At 33.9% G+C, this 21,340-nt stretch overlaps 1 protein-coding gene across 1 annotated transcript in view; it reads left to right on the top strand.

Annotated features, from left to right (window-relative positions):
- The window catches only part of LOC102973323 (platelet glycoprotein 4), a 73,443-nt gene extending 52,976 nt beyond the window's left edge, over window positions 1–20,467 (top strand). Inside the window, exons 8-18 of the mRNA XM_028490140.2 lie at window positions 2,834–2,981; window positions 3,734–3,913; window positions 5,163–5,254; window positions 7,349–7,395; window positions 10,108–10,177; window positions 12,694–12,881; window positions 14,062–14,180; window positions 15,144–15,217; window positions 15,986–16,040; window positions 16,828–16,992; window positions 19,551–20,467. Coding sequence (XP_028345941.1) covers window positions 2,834–2,981; window positions 3,734–3,913; window positions 5,163–5,254; window positions 7,349–7,395; window positions 10,108–10,177; window positions 12,694–12,881; window positions 14,062–14,180; window positions 15,144–15,217; window positions 15,986–16,040; window positions 16,828–16,992 — 1,138 coding nt within the window. The 3' untranslated portion in view covers window positions 19,551–20,467. The remainder of the gene's footprint in view (window positions 1–2,833; window positions 2,982–3,733; window positions 3,914–5,162; window positions 5,255–7,348; window positions 7,396–10,107; window positions 10,178–12,693; window positions 12,882–14,061; window positions 14,181–15,143; window positions 15,218–15,985; window positions 16,041–16,827; window positions 16,993–19,550) is intronic.
- Window positions 20,468–21,340: the final 873 nt, after the last annotated feature.

The following is a 21,340-nucleotide window of genomic DNA, read 5'->3' as shown; positions in this document are numbered from 1 at the left end:
GCTGTGATGTGTACCTATGAAAATGTAGAATTCACATATGACCCAGTAAGAATCTAAGCATAACTGATTAAAAATCATACACTGAGAGAACCAAATACATGTGATAAAAGAGAATACTTAGAATTTGGGAACTCATCACAGTTTTTAATCTTTTGTTTGTTTGGAGGGGTTATGTTTTTACTTTTAAAGATATATTAATTGGGGTATGGAAAAACATAAACATAATATTGAATCCTGTCCTAGTCCTGCTCTGACAGCTGACAGTTAATACATATTTTTCTTCTTGGAGGCTTAAACCTTGCTCTCGAAGGGATGAAAGGAGGTGGGTTAGATATAATTGATTTACTTGGAGAAGCAGTGAGAGGAGGATTGGAGAAGAGAAGTTGGATTTGCAGCTAAAGTACATAAACAATAAACTCCTATTTATATAACAATGTTAAAGGAATTTGTGATTAACTACGAGTCATCTTGTCTCATGATGTCAACAAAACAGTCCTTAGTGTCTGCCTTAAACGATGGGAAAATGACGTTTACCTTTCCGAAAAAGTTAGTAGTTTGAGAGTCTTCCTCGTGTTGAGGTGATCCTGCCTCCCCATCAATTACTCCTTAACTCAGTTGAAATTCTAAGTGGAGGAGGATGTCTCTCCTCAAACACAACCACAGGCTTATTTGGCTTTTGGTTGCTAAAGTGAGTTTGATGAAACTTTGACAAGATGTGACATGGGTCAAAGCATAAAATTGCCTGGATAGAGATCTGAATTATATACGTTCCAACCTACACCATCTCTATGAAGACCTGGCACCTCCTTCACAATATTCTCAGATCCAATCTTTTTTTTTTTTTAATTACTTTGTTTTGGCAGGAGTACATAGCAAAATCTGAGGCAAATTCCTCCCTTTGGCCTTTTTAACCAACACTTTCTGAAACCTGTATACATTCTAATTTTTAAAGAAAAACTTTAGTGATTTATGTTCTCTTTTTAAAAGTAGGTTCTAAACACAGGCCTCAGTTTAAAGGATTTTTCTGTTAGTCAGTGCCATCTACTGGTACAATGTAAGTACAACTAAGTAAACTAGAATTTGGGTCACAATTATTTTGCTATTTCAATTATTTTATTTATATATATATATAAAATCGTGAAAATTAAAGTATTTTAATTTTAAGTGTTAATATGTAATCTAATTTTAATATACAGTTATCTAATAGAAAACAGTAATTAACTAGTAATAGACTCTCCAGGGAGATGTTCCAGATTTTTATATTCTTTGCATGTCTACAGTACTCCAAGAAGAATAAATAATAAAGCTTGATGAAATTACATTAAAGTAAACTATAGAATTTGGGTCAATTATTTTGCTATTTCAATTATTTTATTTATATATATATATATAAAATCGTGAAAATTAAAGTATTTTAATTTTAAGTGTTAATATGTAATCTAATTTTAATATACAGTTATCTAATAGAAAACAGTAATTAACTAGTAATAGACTCTCCAGGGAGATGTTCCAGATTTTTATATTCTTTGCATGTCTACAGTACTCCAAGAAGAATAAATAATAAAGCTTGATGAAATTACATTAGAAATAAAATCTATTTCCATTTTTTGTGAATTCTCTTTTTAAAGACTGTGAACAATAAATTTATTCATTCAAAAATATTTACGAAGAACTTACCATGTACCAGACACTGCTTGGTGATACAAAACACACATAATACCCATCTTAGAGAAATTTACATTTTTATTATACCTGATTGAAATCAGGTCAGGTGTTTTTGGTTTGTTTTATTTTTTCCATTTCAGTCCCATGCTTTTTCAGTCTTTACCTTAGTTAGATAACAACAGATAACTATTAGAACCTCACATAATAGACATTCAGATATATGATATAGCAATGAATAATGTATACCTTATTTCATCTCAGTAAATATCTTATACTTGCAAAAGATTTTTTTCCATATATAACCCTTCACCACATTCCTAAAAAGTAGTTGGTACTTTGCCTAGAGATTTTAGAGCCAGGAGCTTAGAACTAATAAGTATACAATATATGGGGCAGAGATGGAGGGGAATGATCTCTAAAGTGGAAATTATATTCCATTAGTTATCTTTAATTCTCATTAAAATACCAGAAATTATGAAAAAGCCAGTACTGGAAAGGCTGTGCACTTTGAAGAGTCTTTCTAATATAAGAAAACGTGATTTTACTGTTCCCTTCCTTCGACCTCTCTGCTGTCTCCTCCTGACCCTCGGGATAAAAAGCTAAATATCTGAGTACAGGACACAACCCTTTTGTGTTTGAGATCTTGATTTATCTTAGTGGCTTTATTTCCACCACTCACCTTACTCTAACTCTGTAAACCAACCATAGTGAAATGTTTGCCTATCTAAAATTACACCATGTTCTTACTCCTTAATCTTCTACATGCTATTTTCTCCCCTATTTTACCTAATGAAACTTCTCCTTGTCATTCAGAACGCTTATGTGGAATTGTATCTTGTCCATTATCCCCCCATAACCATCCCAAGCCTGGGTTTGTACCTGTTCTGTGTTTTCCCACAGACTCTGTGTAAACTCCTATAATAACACGTACTCCTTCTCCTCTGCTCTGCGCCTCTAAGACATCTCCCCACCCGCCCCTCCCCGCCTTCTCTGATTTGCTAGAAACTCAGCATTTGCTTATATATCATTTTAACCTACTTGTTTAGCCTAATTTCTGACACAATCTATGCACTCAAAAGTTATTTGTTGCATGAATGAATGGCATTTGAGACTTAATGTTCACTTGCAACAACTATTTTGAATTTTATTTACTTTTTTTTTTTTTCAGAGTTCGTTACCTAGCCAAGGAAAATATAACCCAGGACTCTGAGACCCACACGGTCTCTTTCCTACAGCCCAATGGTGCCATCTTTGAACCCTCACTATCAGTTGGAACCGAGAATAAGACTTTCACTGTTCTCAATCTGGCTGTAGCAGTGAGTAGACAAACAGCGAAATTACTGGTTTTAGAATCTTCTGTAATTAACCTCATGATTAGAACTACTATTAGGTATCATTTATTTTGTCATTTTTATGAAAATGTGTTCTTACGGCATTACTTTGAATTACACTCATTTGGAAAGATAACAAGATTATAGAATAATCAATTGAATTAGAAAACTATTAAAGTGTATTATTTAGGACTTCCCTGGTGGCGCAGTAGTTAATAATCCACCTGCTAATGCAGGGGACACGGGTTCGAGTCCCGGTCGGGGAAGATCCCACATGCCGCGGAGCAGCTAAGCCCGTGCGCCACAACTACTGAAGCCCACGCGCCTAGAGCCCGTTCTCCACAACAAGAGAAGCCACCGCAATGAGAAGCCCGCGCACAGCAAAGAAGAGTATCCCCCGCTCTCCGCAACTAGAGAAAGCCCACGTGCAGCAAAAAAGACCCAACACAGCCAAAAATAAATAAATAAATAACAATTTATTTTTTAAAGTGTATTTTTTAAAAAGTAGGATTTAACTTTGAAAGTCTTCTTCCTGTGGCTCACACTGAGGCAGAGAAATGTAATCATTCAGAGATGAAGAAAAAATACACTTTTAGTCTTGGCAAGGTTTGACAGTCATTTTAAAGATACAGTTGAAAACTGTTTTATCAAGCTTAATTTTAGTATTTTCCATGTATTTGTTTAAAATCTGATACTGCAATTGGTGTCTTAAATGGTGATTTTTTTTTTTTTTGCAGGCTGCACCCCACCTCTACCCAAACATATTTATTCAAGGAGTACTCAATTCACTTATCAAAAAGTCAAAATCTTCTATGTTTCAAAAGAGAACTTTGAAAGAACTATTGTGGGGCTATAAGGATCCATTCTTGAGTTTGGTTCCATACCCTATTACCACTACAGTTGGTGTGTTTTATCCTGTGAGTACGAAACATGAATGTCGATACTGTTAGACTTTAATTGGATAAATATAATGGCACTGGCAATTCATAATTTTATCATTTAGTGTGTTAACCCTATTTCTGATCTGGGAATACAGGTTCTAAGTTTTTAAAAGTCTCTGCCTACATGGATTTAGTTTTCCTAGTTGGGAGAATTTACTTATCTGAATTTAGCACATTTAATCAAGTTTCCACTCTTAGATAAATATACAATTGTCAAAAATAAGGTTATAAGCTGGTAAGACTTTGAACACTGTTTTTGGTTTTGATTTCCTGTCTGATAAAATCAAGTTTAATACCATATTTTTATTTTTGTTAATTGTATTCATCATATCATTCTTCCTTCCTAGACCTGTTACAAATTTATTTCAATGTAAATTTAAAAGTCACCAGAAATTGCACAGCAGATTGATAAGTCAGCAATGTCATATTTTCACAGAATTAGTTGATAAGAACCTCTAGGAATCTACAAATGTCATGAGATGGCAGTTTGGAGATAAAGAAAAATGTGAACTTGGTTATGTACTTAGTTATAGCATAATGTTTTGAATTATAAATAGGACAAGGTGACTATTGCATTGAAAATATGACTGTGATTTCATTTGGCACTATATGACATATTAGTTATATTCTCCAGTTCATGGTTGTTATTTTACTTTAGATGGTTTTTAGGATTGCAAGTTCATATACCAATCAAATATGAATATAGACAGCCTTAAGGGATAATAAATTCAGTTACTATTATTTAACGCAAATATTCTTAATTCTTTCCTTGGCTAATTCTGTTTTAAATTTTGTGACCTAATCTTTCGTAACCACTTATTATCTTATTAAAGATCATAACATTGAGAATACTTCTAGAAATCTGTCATTGTTCTCATAGGTTTTGTTCATTATCCCCTCACCTCAATAAAATAGGAGTAGTGATTAAGATGGCCTTTCTGGCTTAATTATGAAAAGTGTGCTAGAGTTGGATGCCAGCTTTGCTATTTGTTTCCTTCTGTCTCAGGATCTAGCACTTATTTCTAAGCACCTTTTATATTACGTCTTTTTAAAATGTTAAAGACCAAAAATTTTAAAACTTTATTGCATATATATATATTTAAAATCATATAAAATAATTATGAACAACCACTAAGAAATGTGTAAGTAAGTTAATTAGATATTTTATAACTTGGAAAATGTGGCTTGTTGTAGAAGTAATTTTTTCCAGTACATATCTTTTCAGTACAACAATACTGCAGATGGAGTTTATAAAGTTTTCAGTGGAAAGGACGACATAAGCAAAGTTGCCGTAATCGACACATATAAAGGCAAAAAGTAAGTATTCACACAAAGTGTGTGTGTGTGTGTGTGTGTGTGTGTCACTAGGATACTCTAAGGCAGGCAAGAAACTTATTTAACAACTGGTAATGCACAGGCACCAACCTATGAAACAGACCTGCCTGTATCTCGCCCTAGAAACTCCCGTTCTGCCAGGCATTAACCCTTTAGTTGTGACGACTGGTCACACTAGTGCATAGGTGCTGAGTGTCAGCCCCACTGAGGGTTGACCTTTATGCACAGGTTCTCTTACATAAAGAAATCTAAAGAAACTACTTCCATCTCTACTGCACAACCAGCGTTATCGTGCACTCATACAATTACATAACCACAAATGAAAAGGAAGAAAATCAATACATCAACTCATCATCTAGTAAGTAGGAAAATATATCTTTCTGCTTTTTTTATTTTAACAGAGCATGTCAAATAAAAATTGTTCATTCTAAGGACATGACTAAATGTGCCTATAAAGGTGGAAGTTTAATGAATCCATGCCAACACTTTCATGACTTTCTCCTTCAAAATTTTCTTGAAATAATTTTCTATATTGATAACTTAGCTTTTAAAAACTTTATCAATGCAATAAGGGAAGTAGTATTTCAAGTGCTAAAGCTGACATATTAAACTTGAAAATAAGGAGCACGCCTCCTGTGAAGTAGTAGTAGAATGAGATATGTTCATATAGCCATGATTTCCTACTTTCCCCTGGCTCGTGTCTGTTTATCTGGAGTACACCTAATTTATTCATCATAGGTCTAAAATAGGAAGAACCCCAATACATATCAAGGGAAAAGCCTTTTCTCCTCAAAGTTAAAATGACTTTTAGGTCAGTGATTCCCTGACAAAGAATAATCAAAATCAAAAGAGTTGAAATATTTTTATTAATTAAGTAAACATTACCTCACACTGCGTTCCTATCTAAAAGTTGCTTAAAACAATTAAACACTCCTGTAGTCCTTTTTCTTCTACAGAGTTCATAGTCACGTATCTTTGTTGAAAATTCTAATGGAGGAAAATGAACACATTTAAATGCTCATTTTAGGGGAAATCACTATATTTCAATATTACAGAGAGTTTTTGAGGAGAGTTACTAAATGCTCCAAATTGGAGTAAGAATTTCACTTGAGTTTAAGATTATGACAGGGTTAATTTAACTGACCATGGCAAGACTGAGCATGATGAAGTTTACTCTGTTTAAAAAAGCAGGAGCAGTGGAGGTGATGGTGGTGTGATGAATTGGGAGACTGGGATTGACATATATACACTAATATGTATAAAATAGATAACTAATAAGAACCTGCTGTATAAAAATAAATAAGTAAAATTAAATTAAAAAAAAAAAAACAAAGAAGCAATAGCTTGCCTTGACATCTTATTGGATGGTATGTTGGGAGTGTGAAAAACCCATTTTCCATCACCAAAAAGTGGCTGAGTGTGCAGAGAAACTATCACTACTGTTGTTTTTATTGTTTCCAGATATATATGTCGATACTTATATCTTACGTAGATACCAGAGTACAAATTAATAAACTCCATCCTACTTTAATGCCCACTCACGTAAGAGGTAAAAGAGAGGAAAAGTATAAATTGATTATCTACATGTTTCTAATCTCTACTGATCAAACATCTGCTTCTTTCTGTCCTCCTCCACACTGCCCTCTTCCCTCACCCTGAGTTTATACCAGTTATCTGGTTAATATCTTCCTCCTGTTCAGCTGAACACAAAAAACAAAAAAAACTTTCCCCTAAGTAGAGAGCTAAATTTCTGATAAGTGCTTCTCAATTTTCTTTTTGCAGAACTCTGTTCCAAGTTGTTTCTAACTACCAACTTTTGGCAGCTTTTATTGTATAATCTGGCCACTTAATGGCATCAGGCACTTCATTTATCTCAACAAGATGCAAACTTCAAACAAAACAAAGACCAAATGACTTAGAACATTTCTTAAACTTAGCGTTTGACACATCTAGTCTAATCAATATTTATTATTTTTGCAGGAGTACTGACTCATAATAGACAATGTAATGTGAAAAGGTGCTCTTGAAATGAGACTGATCATTTTCTTTCTTTCTTTTCTTTTTTTTATTCCTAAGGAATCTCTCCTATTGGCCAAGTTATTGTGACATGATTAATGGTACAGGTAAGGGCATTTGTTTTGTGGTAATAATCACAGTGAAACCAACTCCTTTCTCCCACAAATCCACCAGGGTACCTACAGTGTTCCAGAGGTTGAGGGTATGCGTTTACCTATCTTTGTATCCCTGCAACGTAATTCAGAGTCTCTATTCTTATGTAGGCTTAGTAAATGTCTGTCTAATGTGATGGGATTTCTGAAGATTAACCATTGAAGATGAGCCTTTACTGCATCCCTGGGGAAATGTTTGCTTCATAAAAGCTTTGCTTAATTGAACTCCCTCCCTGGCCACAGAAGTCAGGGGTTAGAAAGTTTTAGAGTAGTAGTCACTGTCTGCATCTTTTGTAAGTACTGTGTACATAATAGTTTAAAAATGAAAGAATTTTAAAAAATCAAGATAAGTACAAAAGTAAAACATGCATCCAAATTGAGGTTTCAATATGAGGTAGAATCAGTGAAGCTGTTAAGACAGAGCCATGGATTTTTGAATGAGATGATCAGAAATGAGAGCGAAAACAACAACAGCAACAAAACAAGGTTACTAACCATGAAAAATGTATGCAGAAATGAACAATCTGAATTAGAGTTGTGAAGAAAGAAGGTACTATGAATTTAGATTTAGTGTGTGGTAGATCCAGGTTACTATTCTCCTTAAAGAAAAGCAAAGTACACATATGCCTATTATTTTAAGAATTAAGATTGTAAAAAGCAATGGGAATCGAATCCCATGAGGTAATTAAAATCAGAGGTGAACTTTCAGCTGCTAAGAAGCAGAAGCAGAGTATAATGTTTACAAAGCTAGTGAGACAATACTTTATAGGAAAGTAATATAATGAAGATGAAAAATGTTAAATACAAAGAAGTTATGTAAAAGGCAGGGAATAAAAAGGAAACAGAATATTCATTTTCACAAACGTATTGCTGAGTTTTGCACGTTTATTTAATTTTGTTAACACTCTTCTAGAAGAAAACAGCAAAACCAAACGTTGAGTTTGCTTTGTAGTGCTTTGAGTCATGGGGATGGGTAAGGAAGTCCTTTCTCAGCAGTTCATTTCTGCAAATAGTCAAGTGTCCCAATACCACTAACTCTAGTAATTTCATAAGCATAAACTTCAGTCCTTAGATACAGAGAAAAATATACTGTGCTTCTTCTAGTAAACTACTGTTTATGGGCTTAAAAATATATTAAAAAACTTTGTCCAAAACAGAGAAGTAGATAAGTTTTAAGACGGGAATTAGAGGATTCGTTAATGACTATAATATAAATACATGTGCATCAGGCATGAAGTTAAAAGTATCTAAGAAGAACAAAGCAGTAAAACAAACTAGGAGCAAAGGTAGGCTGAACAGGCCAGAGGACTCTGATGGAATCCCTGTGAGAGAGATTCTTAGTTATGGCACTAGGAAAGAGACTAATGAAATGGGAAGTGTTCCAAGGTGTTTTTAATCATGATTTAGATGTACTTCTTCTACCTTCTTCAATAAGTTTAAAGAGACAGAAAATGAAAATATTGATTTACATTTGAATGTATTACAAAAAAGAGCCCTGCTAATATCAGCTATCTTATGGTCATGGCCCATGGTAATTGCCGGTGTCATTATGACACAATTTTCGATGATATTTCAGATCATTTTCAAAGCTTTACAAGGTATTCTTTACCTTTAATGGCTACGGTGTTGGGACAGAAGTTGTAGACAATGCCCATTCAGGGGCCTATCTATCTGTGGAGTTCAAGGTAATATTCAATATCCTATTCTCTCAATGTCAGTATCAAGTTCATTGAGATCTTCTGTTACATTTCACTCATCACAAAAATATAAATGAAATGTAATAAGATCACAAGGTTAGTGCAGTTACCAGAAGAAGAGCGTGGTATTCATAGTTGAAGGATGGGACTTACTGTTTTGAACAGACACATTCAGTGGTGGCTCATTTTGGTGATAGTCATTTGTGGAGCAAATGGAGGAATAATCTCATTATTTCTGCTTATATCCAGTGTGTGCCGTGGATCATAACCATAGTAGAGATTCAATAAACTCAACAAATGCCCTTTTTAGTTTGATGTGTACATTTTCCAACCATTTGCATGAAATTCTGTTTACCGAGAGAACTTCAATAAGTGACTTAAATATTAATCAGACATTAGGGTAGGTGAATGAATCATTATTAAAAGTAAGAACAACATTTACCAAAATGAGTTCTAAAGGAACCTCAAGGTAAGAAAAGTGCTACTCTACTGATAGGTGGAGGATTTCAAAACACACAATCACAGTTTTAACAACGTGCGATTTTGCCATTGTTTTTTAACTTTCATTTATTTTTAAGGAGTGGGAAAATTTAGTATGAAATTGAATACCAGTGATTGTGTATAGTGTACAGACTGGTTCAATGTGGTAGCTGCTAGCACATGCCACAATTCGGCACTTGAAATGCAGCTAGTACAAACTGAAATGTGCTGTAAGTATACGGTACACACTGGATTTTGAGATTTTTGTTAATTTTCATATTGATTGTATGTTAAAACGATGGTATTTTGGACATATTGGGTTAAATAAACTATACCAGATACATTTTTCATTTTTAAAATGTGGCTACCGGAGAATTTTAATATTATATATACAGTTTGCATTATATTTCTCTTAACCCTGCTGGAATCAAGATTTCTAGATTTGTCTAGGACACACATTACACCTAATCCCTTGCTTGGTTCTTAACAGACGCAGCATCATTTCCACCTTTCATTGAGAAGACCCAGGTATTGCAGTTCTTCTCCTCTGACATTTGCAGGTAAGACAAAGACATAGATGTATTTCTCGAAGTCACAGTTCTTTCCCTACGAGATAAAACACAGACCAAGAAGCTCACACTTAATAATCATGTTATTTGAGAAAAATAAAGTACATTTAGGGAAGTTTTTTCTTGATGTATTAAGAAGAAATATAATATGGAATTCATAATGTGTTCATAAGTCTTTAAAAAATTGAAAGATGTAGGAGGGTATTCTGCATAATGCAAATCCTTTTCTTCTTTTACAAGGTATTCTTTACCTTTAATGGCTACGGTGTTGGGACAGAAGTTGTAGACAATGCCCATTCAGGGGCCTATCTATCTGTGGAGTTCAAGGTAATATTCAATATCCTATTCTCTCAATGTCAGTATCAAGTTCATTGAGATCTTCTGTTACATTTCACTCATCACAAAAATATAAATGAAATGTAATAAGATCACAAGGTTAGTGCAGTTACCAGAAGAAGAGCGTGGTATTCATAGTTGAAGGATGGGACTTACTGTTTTGAACAGACACATTCAGTGGTGGCTCATTTTGGTGATAGTCATTTGTGGAGCAAATGGAGGAATAATCTCATTATTTCTGCTTATATCCAGTGTGTGCCGTGGATCATAACCATAGTAGAGATTCAATAAACTCAACAAATGCCCTTTTTAGTTTGATGTGTACATTTTCCAACCATTTGCATGAAATTCTGTTTACCGAGAGAACTTCAATAAGTGACTTAAATATTAATCAGACATTAGGGTAGGTGAATGAATCATTATTAAAAGTAAGAACAACATTTACCAAAATGAGTTCTAAAGGAACCTCAAGGTAAGAAAAGTGCTACTCTACTGATAGGTGGAGGATTTCAAAACACACAATCACAGTTTTAACAACGTGCGATTTTGCCATTGTTTTTTAACTTTCATTTATTTTTAAGGAGTGGGAAAATTTAGTATGAAATTGAATACCAGTGATTGTGTATAGTGTACAGACTGGTTCAATGTGGTAGCTGCTAGCACATGCCACAATTCGGCACTTGAAATGCAGCTAGTACAAACTGAAATGTGCTGTAAGTATACGGTACACACTGGATTTTGAGATTTTTGTTAATTTTCATATTGATTGTGTGTTAAAACGATGGTATTTTGGACATATTGGGTTAAATAAACTATACCAGATACATTTTTCATTTTTAAAATGTGGCTACCGGAGAATTTTAATATTATATATACAGTTTGCATTATATTTCTCTTAACCCTGCTGGAATCAAGATTTCTAGATTTGTCTAGGACACACATTACACCTAATCCCTTGCTTGGTTCTTAAACAAACAGACGCAGCATCATTTCCACCTTTCATTGAGAAGACCCAGGTATTGCAGTTCTTCTCCTCTGACATTTGCAGGTAAGACAAAGACATAGATGTATTTCTCGAAGTCACAGTTCTTTCCCTACGAGATAAAACACAGACCAAGAAGCTCACACTTAATAATCATGTTATTTGAGAAAAATAAAGTACATTTAGGGAAGTTTTTTCTTGATGTATTAAGAAGAAATATAATATGGAATTCATAATGTGTTCATAAGTCTTTAAAAAATTGAAAGATGTAGGAGGGTATTTTGCATAATGCAAATCCTTTTCTTCTTTGTTATTTCTAAGCAAGAACTATATTTTCATTCTTTTACTAAACTAGTAGTATGTGTAATAACAGTCAAGTCTCGAAAGGCATGTTCAGTCTGTCTTTGTAAAGATGTCCAAAGAAAGAGGATGATACCACAGTCACAGAGCTATGTTAATGTGCTCTACGGACAGTATAGCATCTTTTCAAATTGATGGGGCCTAGCAGCTATTACAAAAGCATTGGCACACACACCGATATCCTTGAATCCTAGCCCTGTTTCTAAACGCTTGTGGTGTAGGTAAGCATTTAATATCTCTGAATTTTTCCTTATCTGTAAAACTGCAAAGAGCCGCATTTCTTCAACTAGAGTTAACTGGGGGTTAGAAAACATGTATTCAGTCCCAGTACGTTGCCGGGGTTATGGTGGACACTTGGTAAATGGGGGAGTGTAGGAGACATATATCAAAACCCGCATGCACACACCCCAGCGAGAGAGCAGCCTTTCTCTCCAGGATTAAGTTGTAGAAGATTGAAATTTTATTTTTTTTAATTTAAATTGGGCACAAATAGAGGACTTGAGGGAGTCAGTCATATAAATATTTAATCTATAAAGGAAACTCTGAGAAATGTCCTCAGTATAAACACTCCATAGTAGTTCACAAGCAGAAATTATTCTCAGAAGCTTTTGAAAACAAAGGTAAGAAGAGCTCATACTCAGGTATTGAGTTCCGGTATATTTTAGAATTTCACAAGATTTTTTTCCCTAAAAATTAAGCAAGAATTCCAACAAGATCATATCCAGTTTTTCTAATTTAAGGCAGTAATATAAATTTAAGAGTAAGAAAAAAAAAGAATGTCCAAAATGAAGTTCAGTTTCCCAGAATGAAGATCTTTATCTGTGTTTAGGTCAATCTATGCTGTGTTTGGAGCCGAAATTAATCTGAAAGGAATCCCCGTGTATAGATTTATCCTTCCATCCTTGGCTTTTGCATCTCCACTTCAAAATCCAGACAACCACTGTTTCTGCACAGAAAAAATTGTCTCCAAAAATTGTACTTCATATGGTGTGCTAGATATTGGCAAATGCAAAGACGGTGAGTAAAAGTTCTCGATGGCACAATCCATGCCATAATTTGCAGTTTTCTTTAAAATGTAAATTTCACCTAGGTTTCCTTTCCACTAGAGATTTAAAGTGAGAAAGTAAAAAGGGCAGAAAGTAAAGGTGATGATAGGATATTTTTGTTTTGATTTTTGTACCGCTGTCAAGGTCCCAGTTGTTTCAGTGTTGCAAAACTTAGGTATTATTAGGTAAAACCCTACTGATATTCCCCAGTGCTACTTTGGAAAATGTCTCTTCAGGTCCTTTGCTCATTTTTTAATTGGGTTATTTATTTTTTTTGAGTTGTGTGAATTTCTTGTATATTTTGGATGTTAATCACTAATGGGATATGTGGTTTGCAAATATTTTCTCCCATCCCATAGGTAGGCTTTTCATTTTTTGATGGTTTTCTTTGCTGTGCAGAATCCCTGTGCTCCTTTTAGATTTAGGGTAAAATGAAAATAATTCTCAGAATACTCTGAGCATCTCAACTTACCCATCTGACGTTTTTCTAACATTTTCTACCCTAGAAAATGGTAAATAAAAATATTTCAGGGTGTCTGAGACAAGAATTGATTCAAACATGAAATTTGGAGTCTCTTATTTTGCTCACCTTTTTCACATTGGAGTGGGTGAGACTAAAGAAAGAAAAGCCTCTTAAATTAAATAAATTCTCAGTCCATAGACATACTACTGCCTGAAACATGAAGGTATATGGTTGTAACTTTGTGTTCAGCAGCTAAACATAAGGGATAAACAACAGACATCAACTGAATGGTTAGTAGGATGATGCAGAAGTTTATATTTTATTTTTGATCAAAAAGCAATCAGATGATATAATAATTTTCCCTCACCCTCATCGCCCAATTAGTAGTCACAGCCAACTTTACGCATTTCTCTTTGTGTTCAGCAGCTAAGCATAAGGGATAAACAACAGACATCAACTGAATGGTTAGTAGGATGATGCAGAAGTTTATATTTTATTTTTGATCAAAAAGCAATCAGATGATATAATAATTTTCCCTCACCCTCATCGCCCAATTAGTAGTCACAGCCAACTTTACGCATTTCTCTTTCTAACTTAAAAAGCTTTATTTTCAAGGTAGTCTTTCCTAAGCGGTATATGAAATGAGGAAAACAATTTATCCCAATTGTCTCTTAAACCTTGTTTTCAGGAAAACCCGTGTATATTTCACTTCCTCATTTTCTATATGCAAGTCCTGAAACTGCACAACCTATCGAAGGCTTAAATCCAAACGAAGAAGAACACAGCACATACTTAGATGTTGAACCTGTAAGCAAATACATTATTTATCTCATTTGTTTTTTAAAACTGAAGGAAAAATTAAGTTCTCTCCTTTTGTCAGTCACATTTATTGATATTTATTGTATCACAATCTTGATAAATAACTTTTATTTCAAAGAAAATTACGTTGATTTCTTCCTATTGTTGCTTATGAAATGTCAAGGTAATTCAATTTTAGTTTTTCAGCAAATATCCGGAATAACAATGATGGAAATGATTCTAATCAGTTTAAAACAATTTGGTATAAGGTACTCTTTGATGCCTCTTTTATACTTAACTGCAAGTATTGCTTACATGAAGGGACACTGTAGACTATGAGGGATTAAAAAAGTTTTATGGGTATATGTGCATTTGAGGCAAGAGCTATGATATACTTAGTGAAAAAAAAATCTACTAAATTTCCTATAGTGTAACAGTTTTAACTTTCATTTTAATATTCCCTTGTCGACAGTTAAATGAAATGACAGGATTTTAGTAGTCACGTTTCAGTTTAAATAGTGACAGAAGTAGCATTATAATTATATGGACGATACATGGATTCTGACTGAATATATATTTGGCAATATGTAGTTCAGGATTTAAACTGACTACATGAGTTGTAGGTTTCACTACTGTTGTTGTTGATTCCCCAAAACCAGTTCAGATAAAAATCAAAAATCTCAGTAAAACCTGGACAGTAGTTTGGGCAAAAAATTGTGCGTGCGTGCGTGCACATATATATGCATGTGTGTATACATCTGTATACACACAGGCATATACACATAAAATGTAATTACGCAGAGTTATGTATGTAATATTTAATAAGTCCAAATAATTATTTAATAAATTTCACGAGTTTTAAGTACAACAGTTTCACCTTAGGTTCTACATAAGAGTAAAAATAAGTTTTGGCTATTATAAAAGAATGTTTTTAAAATAAGTTGGTAATTTTTTAGTTTGTTCTCGTTTTAGATAACTGGATTTACGTTACGATTTGCAAAACGGCTGCAGATCAACATACTGGTCAAGCCAGCAAGAAAAATTGAGTGAGTCCCTTGGAAAAAGTTTCATTATGATTTTTACTACCTCCGTGTAAGAATGTGGGTATATCTATGACAGGAAGTGGAAATAATAAAACTTTCATCTTCTCTTTGGCTTTATGTCATTAAATGATTACTAAATGCTTATAACTTTCATCTGTAATTTAGAATTATATCTAGTGTGTATTGAAATGGTATTTACACATATTTTGGAGTGAGTATTTTTGGCACTGCTCATTTTGCTAGCTGTCCAAATATTTTCAAGAGAATAGTTTTCATATTTTAGTTTCCTGGGTATAATTTGTTGAAAGGACAAAACATATGCTTAGAAAAAGTCAGTCTAATTAGAAATGTGTATTAGAAAGATATATAAGAGTGAAAGATGTCTGAGAAACAGCCATATTAAAATTTAAATGATTCACTACAGGGAACAAACATCAAGGTACTTAACCAAGTTTCAAGAGCAGCTACTAGCATTCATATTTTAGTTTCCTGGGTATAATTTGTTGAAAGGACAAAACATATGCTTAGAAAAAGTCAGTCTAATTAGAAATGTGTATTAGAAAGATATATAAGAGTGAAAGATGTCTGAGAAACGGCCATATTAAAATTTAAATGATTCACTACAGGGAACAAACATCAAGGTACTTAACCAAGTTTCAAGAGCAGCTAATTCCTGAACATTTATTTTCGCTAATAATTACTAACATTTCTGTCATATATGGGTAGTATATTAGTATATATTTTCATAATTATTTTCAATGTTTATTACAGAGCATTAAAGGGTCTGAAGCAGAACTATTTTGTGCCTATTCTTTGGCTTAATGAGGTTAGTATTTTTATTTCTTAGTCACTAAAAACAGTAAACTTCTTGGCAGATAGAAAAAGCTTTTGATGTTTGAAAACTGAACACACATAAATAGTATTTGAACTTGTGTTTCCATTGCATATATGGGAGATTTATATATCATTAATTATATAATAGTTATTTTCGGAGTACCAAATCACACAGAAGTATCACGATTATGTTAGATTTCAGTGTTCTTATTTTCATAATGCATGTGTTAGGAAAGAGTCACGCAAACGTGCAACTCCGAATAACTCAATGTCAATGTTGTAGTGCCAATAAAAGCCAACCAAACTTATAAAACCCAGGTTAGAGTAGATGTAGGCAGTCTATCTAGTGCCTGACAAGATATTTTTAGTACAAATCAGGGAACTGATTAGCCACAGGATTAGGAAATGAACTTCATAAGCCTTTAGAGGAGGAAAACTGTTGACCCTTGACATTTTTCTCTGCCACTAGAAAAAAGCCTTTGGAAAATTGGAGACTATTCCAGTAAGACCATTGTATTTATCAATGAAATCAGTATATTGAAGAATGCTAGCTGACATGTTTCAAGGGAGGAAGATTATATTTCTCTCTCTAAATATTCTACCTTGGCATTTATCGCCTTCTTTGACATGCAAAGGGAATTCCACTGGCTTGTCTTACAGATAAAGATGACTAACATCGATGCGGTGTTTCAGAAAAAGAGTGATACACTTAAATGGCGAGTTGAGTATTTTTTTCCCCAAATCTAACCAAATAACGCTATCTATTAACTTGATTACAGACTGGTACCATTGGTGATGAGAAGGCAGAAATGTTTAGAAATCAAGTGACTGGAAAAATAAACCTCCTTGGCCTCGTAGAAATTACCTTACTCAGTGTTGGTGTGGTGATGTTTATTGTTTTTATGATTTCATACTGTGCATGCAGATCAAAGAGAGTAAATTAAGTAAGTATATAATTAAAATTATATACGGCTTTAATAACATTAGTTTATATATTATTGTTTTCATTTTATCAAAAAAGAGGTTATAAACTAGACTGCAAATATTTCTGGCTATGTCTAGTCACCTAGCATTTTTAACACATCCTTGAAGTTTTGAGATGCTTAATGTAAATTAATTATAAACAAAGCCTGAATGAGTAATAAGGCCTATTAATATTAAGCAGATCACTACATTTCATCTTTATTCTGGGAGGAATGCGCTAAATTATGAAACTGTCACCTTTGAAAAATTAGAATGTTGCACAAAAGCTATACATATACTAAATTTTATTTCTCAATTATTTCTAGCTAGTTATTTTTAAAAATCACAAATAATTAATTTACTATATCTCTGCTTAGGAAAGGGTATGTGAAACTGAAAATGGTAGCTATTTGGGGAGACTGAAATTTACAAAGGAAGAGAAAATAAAAAGGAAAATTTAGATTAGATAAGCTAAAAATTAATGAGAATTAAAAACCCAATAAATGATAAGATTAAAATATGCTGTTTTAAAATGAAGAAAGCATATTAAAACAGAGTCGCTGCATATAGACATGCCGTCCAAAAGCATGATGTGGAAGCCCTGATGAATGATTCCAATTCGGGAGCTTACAATTCGGGAGCTAGAACTGAATACAACGGTACAAGAAAATAGAGACAAAAAATGGTCAACATAGTAAACCAAATTACTCAGAGTTTACAGGAAAAATCATGTAAATGTGGACAGATAGATAGGCGTTTTAGCAAAACTGAAGAGACGGTTCAGGCCTCTGTGTTTTAGACATTAGTGCCTGTGCCCCCTTGTACATAGAGGAATGAATCTCTGACCCCATCTTTCCTAAATGGAAGCCTTTCTTTAATGATCATACGTGGCATTGGTACGGCCTGAGGGGGGGGTTGATTTTCCACTTATCCATAGCTTCCATCCAGCCTTCCTTCCCGGGAACATCAAAAAAAATATGGAATCTAAATAAAAGCAATATACTTGCTATGAAAAATCACAATTTCAAAACAAGTCTTCTTACTCTACTTTCAGTCAGGTTGTTGACCGTAAGCTGTCTTATATAGAAATTCTGGAGCTGCCACTGATAATTATTGACCTTCTTAATGTGCCAAAATCATGCTAAATATTTTACATGAATTATCACAACTAATCCCTAATAAAATTTTATGAGTTTCCAATAACCATGGATCCATCATCATCCTTCTATCTTTTGGAGACGTTCCAGAAAATTGTAAATTTTAACTGCAAAATTATCCATTTTCAAAATGTGGATCAGTCAAATTGAAGATTAAAAAAAATGAAGTGGCATTTTTGGACCAATATTTTTTGTGTGTGAGATTGAGAGCTTGGGCCTAGGAAGGCAACTCCATCTTTTGTTCTGATGCTTTCGGCCTATATTTATTCCCTGAAAAGAAGACTGAACAATTCTGCCTACAATCATTTTGGACAGAATGTATTCAAAATGCTGACTTAATACATTCACATTATAATAAATACATTCACATTATAATAAACAAAGGAAATACGGCATCACCATTAAGACCTGTCATCAGTCCAATAACAAATGAGTTGTTATGATTAAACAAAGTACTTCATATGACCATTTATATAACAGATAGAAGAGATCATTCACCTAAAAGCCAATTTACAACAAAACCTTGTTGTAGTGGGAGAATATGCTTTTCAAAATGAAGTATATAGTAGTTGTAAAAATTTTCTGATACTATTCTCTATTAAAATTATATGATCTACTTCATCAGTGCTTAATGAGCCCTGAATGTCCAATATCTTGGGTCTCTATGTGGCTTAATTAAGGTGAAAGATTGCAAACTTTCTAGAGTGTCTTTATATCAACAAGTATATTGACTTGGCTTAAACATTTGACTGTTACAAGGAAAAGTTACTGCTCTTTACACAACGATATGTCTGTTTTCTTTTCATTACAAATAGAGAAGAACACTGTTTTCTGTAGATTACCTGATCGACTAGATTTAGAAGAATCACAGATATAGATTTCCTTAAACAAGCTTCAGTTTCAAATATTATAATTATTATGCCTCTGGGAAGATTTATAAACCATTGTAAAATAAGGAGGTGGATGTACACGAGGGAGTAAAGCAAAGATGATGGAGCTAAGGTGTGATTTTGCTCAATGGATCACAAAGAGAATAAGCCAATAGTCCTTTTGAAAGTAGTAGTATACACACCGCTAAATGGAGGATGGTCTGAAGGGACAGCAAAGAGTGGAAATGCTCATCCAGAGCAGACTGAATGAGCTACCCCTCCTTATCTGGCCATGCGCAGCTCTTGAGAGCTGGGAAGCAGCCTTCCATGTATCCTGGAATGGGAAAATAATTGCCTTATCCATGAAGTTCATCAGAGAATGTTTCTCTGCAGCTTGAGAAATTGGGCTAATTACTAGAAAACATGACATCGTCAGTATTTAGAATTTGCATATTACCTGTTTTATTTTTCCACGACTTTCTGATGAGTACTTACCTTTCTTCTGCTTTCCAGGAAGCAAATGAGTCGACATTTATGCACCAGCTACATGAGGACCTTTCTTAATATCGACCTACAAAATGAAGATTGAATATGCTTTATTTTTGCAAAACACACAGTTGAAGAACTGGCGGCACTTTTGTTCTCTGCACTGATCAGCAGCACATTTCTAAAGGATTATTAAGATGTCATTAAAATCCACACTTTGAACAAAAAGCAGTCACTTAAAATTCAACATGTTCACAATGGAATGGATTTCAGTTTCTACAGATGTGGCTTCAGTATGAGCCAATTATTTTTATTTGGTACTGATTCACTGATTGGTTCCCTTTTGTTAAATTCAGAAGAGGGGTGGATGTTCTAAACAAATCCTGGACCCTGAACTCTTGTCTTCCTCATCAAAGGGAAAACATCACTACCCTCATCAGTGTCCCTGCAATACACAGACCCCAGGACTGTCAGGACATTGCTTTTCATGAGCATCAACCATTTTGAAAGACGTTTAAAAATGGAAACTAAATGACTGGCCTATGAACCATTTATTATACATTACTTAAGTTTCTTTCTCTATGGAATCCTTTGTACAGCATCAGTAGGCACTATAACCATGCTGTTTATAACAATATGGGCTTATATTTTTGTCAATGATTATACAAATGGACATGTTTGGGACTGTCATTTTCCATGTTCTGCAGTTCTTTTGGAAATTTGAGTAGATTTTGATCTTTTCACTCAGTTGCATACAACTTATACTTGGCAACCTCAGGATACTGTGCTAGTATTAAGAGCTGTAAATGATAATACAGAAATTACTGTGTGGGAGATTACAAAGAGTAGAATGTGCATTCATAGTTATTTGTTGTAGTATCTCTTGCTTTCACAGTCACCACAGAAAGACTGGTTTCAAACATTAAAAGATGTCCTTCCTTAAATTCCTGTGCTTTGCCTAGTTCCTGTTGTGTCACAAAACGTTTACTCTAGTTTTCTGACTGATGTATTCTATCTGAATTTTTATTTCCTTATGCATCTACATTTCTTACTGAAACATTTCTAAATTCGACCTTGACCACTTTTTCCTTAGGTAATGTTTTGAGCTAGTTGGGGCAAAGGAAATAAAAAGATACTTGGTCATGCTTTAGAGTTGCAGTACTTAAAGTCTAGACTATGAAGGATCATTCCTTTTTATTAGAAGACATATTGTTAGGTAACCCCTTTCGTTAGCAGGGGCTCACATGGCAGAGAGCACTAGGCCCCCTAGAAAGGCCCCCCATAGAAAGGGAAGGTGGACCACATTCTGTTTGTGTTTTACACACAGAGGTTTCTAGGATAAATTATTAGTAACTGGTTTGTTGAGATACTAAAATCAAGAATAATTAATCTCCTCATGTTAGCTGCCAGGGTAAATACTGAAAACCCCAAAGCAAGATAGCACCAGTTCAGAAGGATCTTTTGAAAATCTGAAGCTACTCAAAACATACTGATGTAATAATGTCCTCTCATTTATTGGCAACAGAAAAAAGTATCCCCCTAAGATATAGACAGATGAGATCCTAAACATCCTCTTCTTATACTTGAGTCTACTTTTGCTGCCTTAGGATACTTGTGGACATGTTGATCTAGGAGGAGTATAAAGGATACTTCTTTAAATCTTAAACTAAGTAGGGCTGAATGATGTAAAGTAGAAACTGTTCAAAAGAATTGGTTGAGAAATTACATATCCACCTCATGGTAGAATTGCATAACCAATCAGTGACTCAGTTTTTAACTCTTCATACAGGAATGCACCTCCATAGTATTTGGGTATC

The sequence above is a fragment of the Physeter macrocephalus genome, chromosome 5 (assembly GCF_002837175.3).
Source record: "Physeter macrocephalus isolate SW-GA chromosome 5, ASM283717v5, whole genome shotgun sequence".
In the NCBI taxonomy this organism is placed as follows: Eukaryota; Metazoa; Chordata; class Mammalia; order Artiodactyla; family Physeteridae; genus Physeter; species Physeter macrocephalus.
This window is presented reverse-complemented; position numbering and strand designations above follow the sequence as displayed.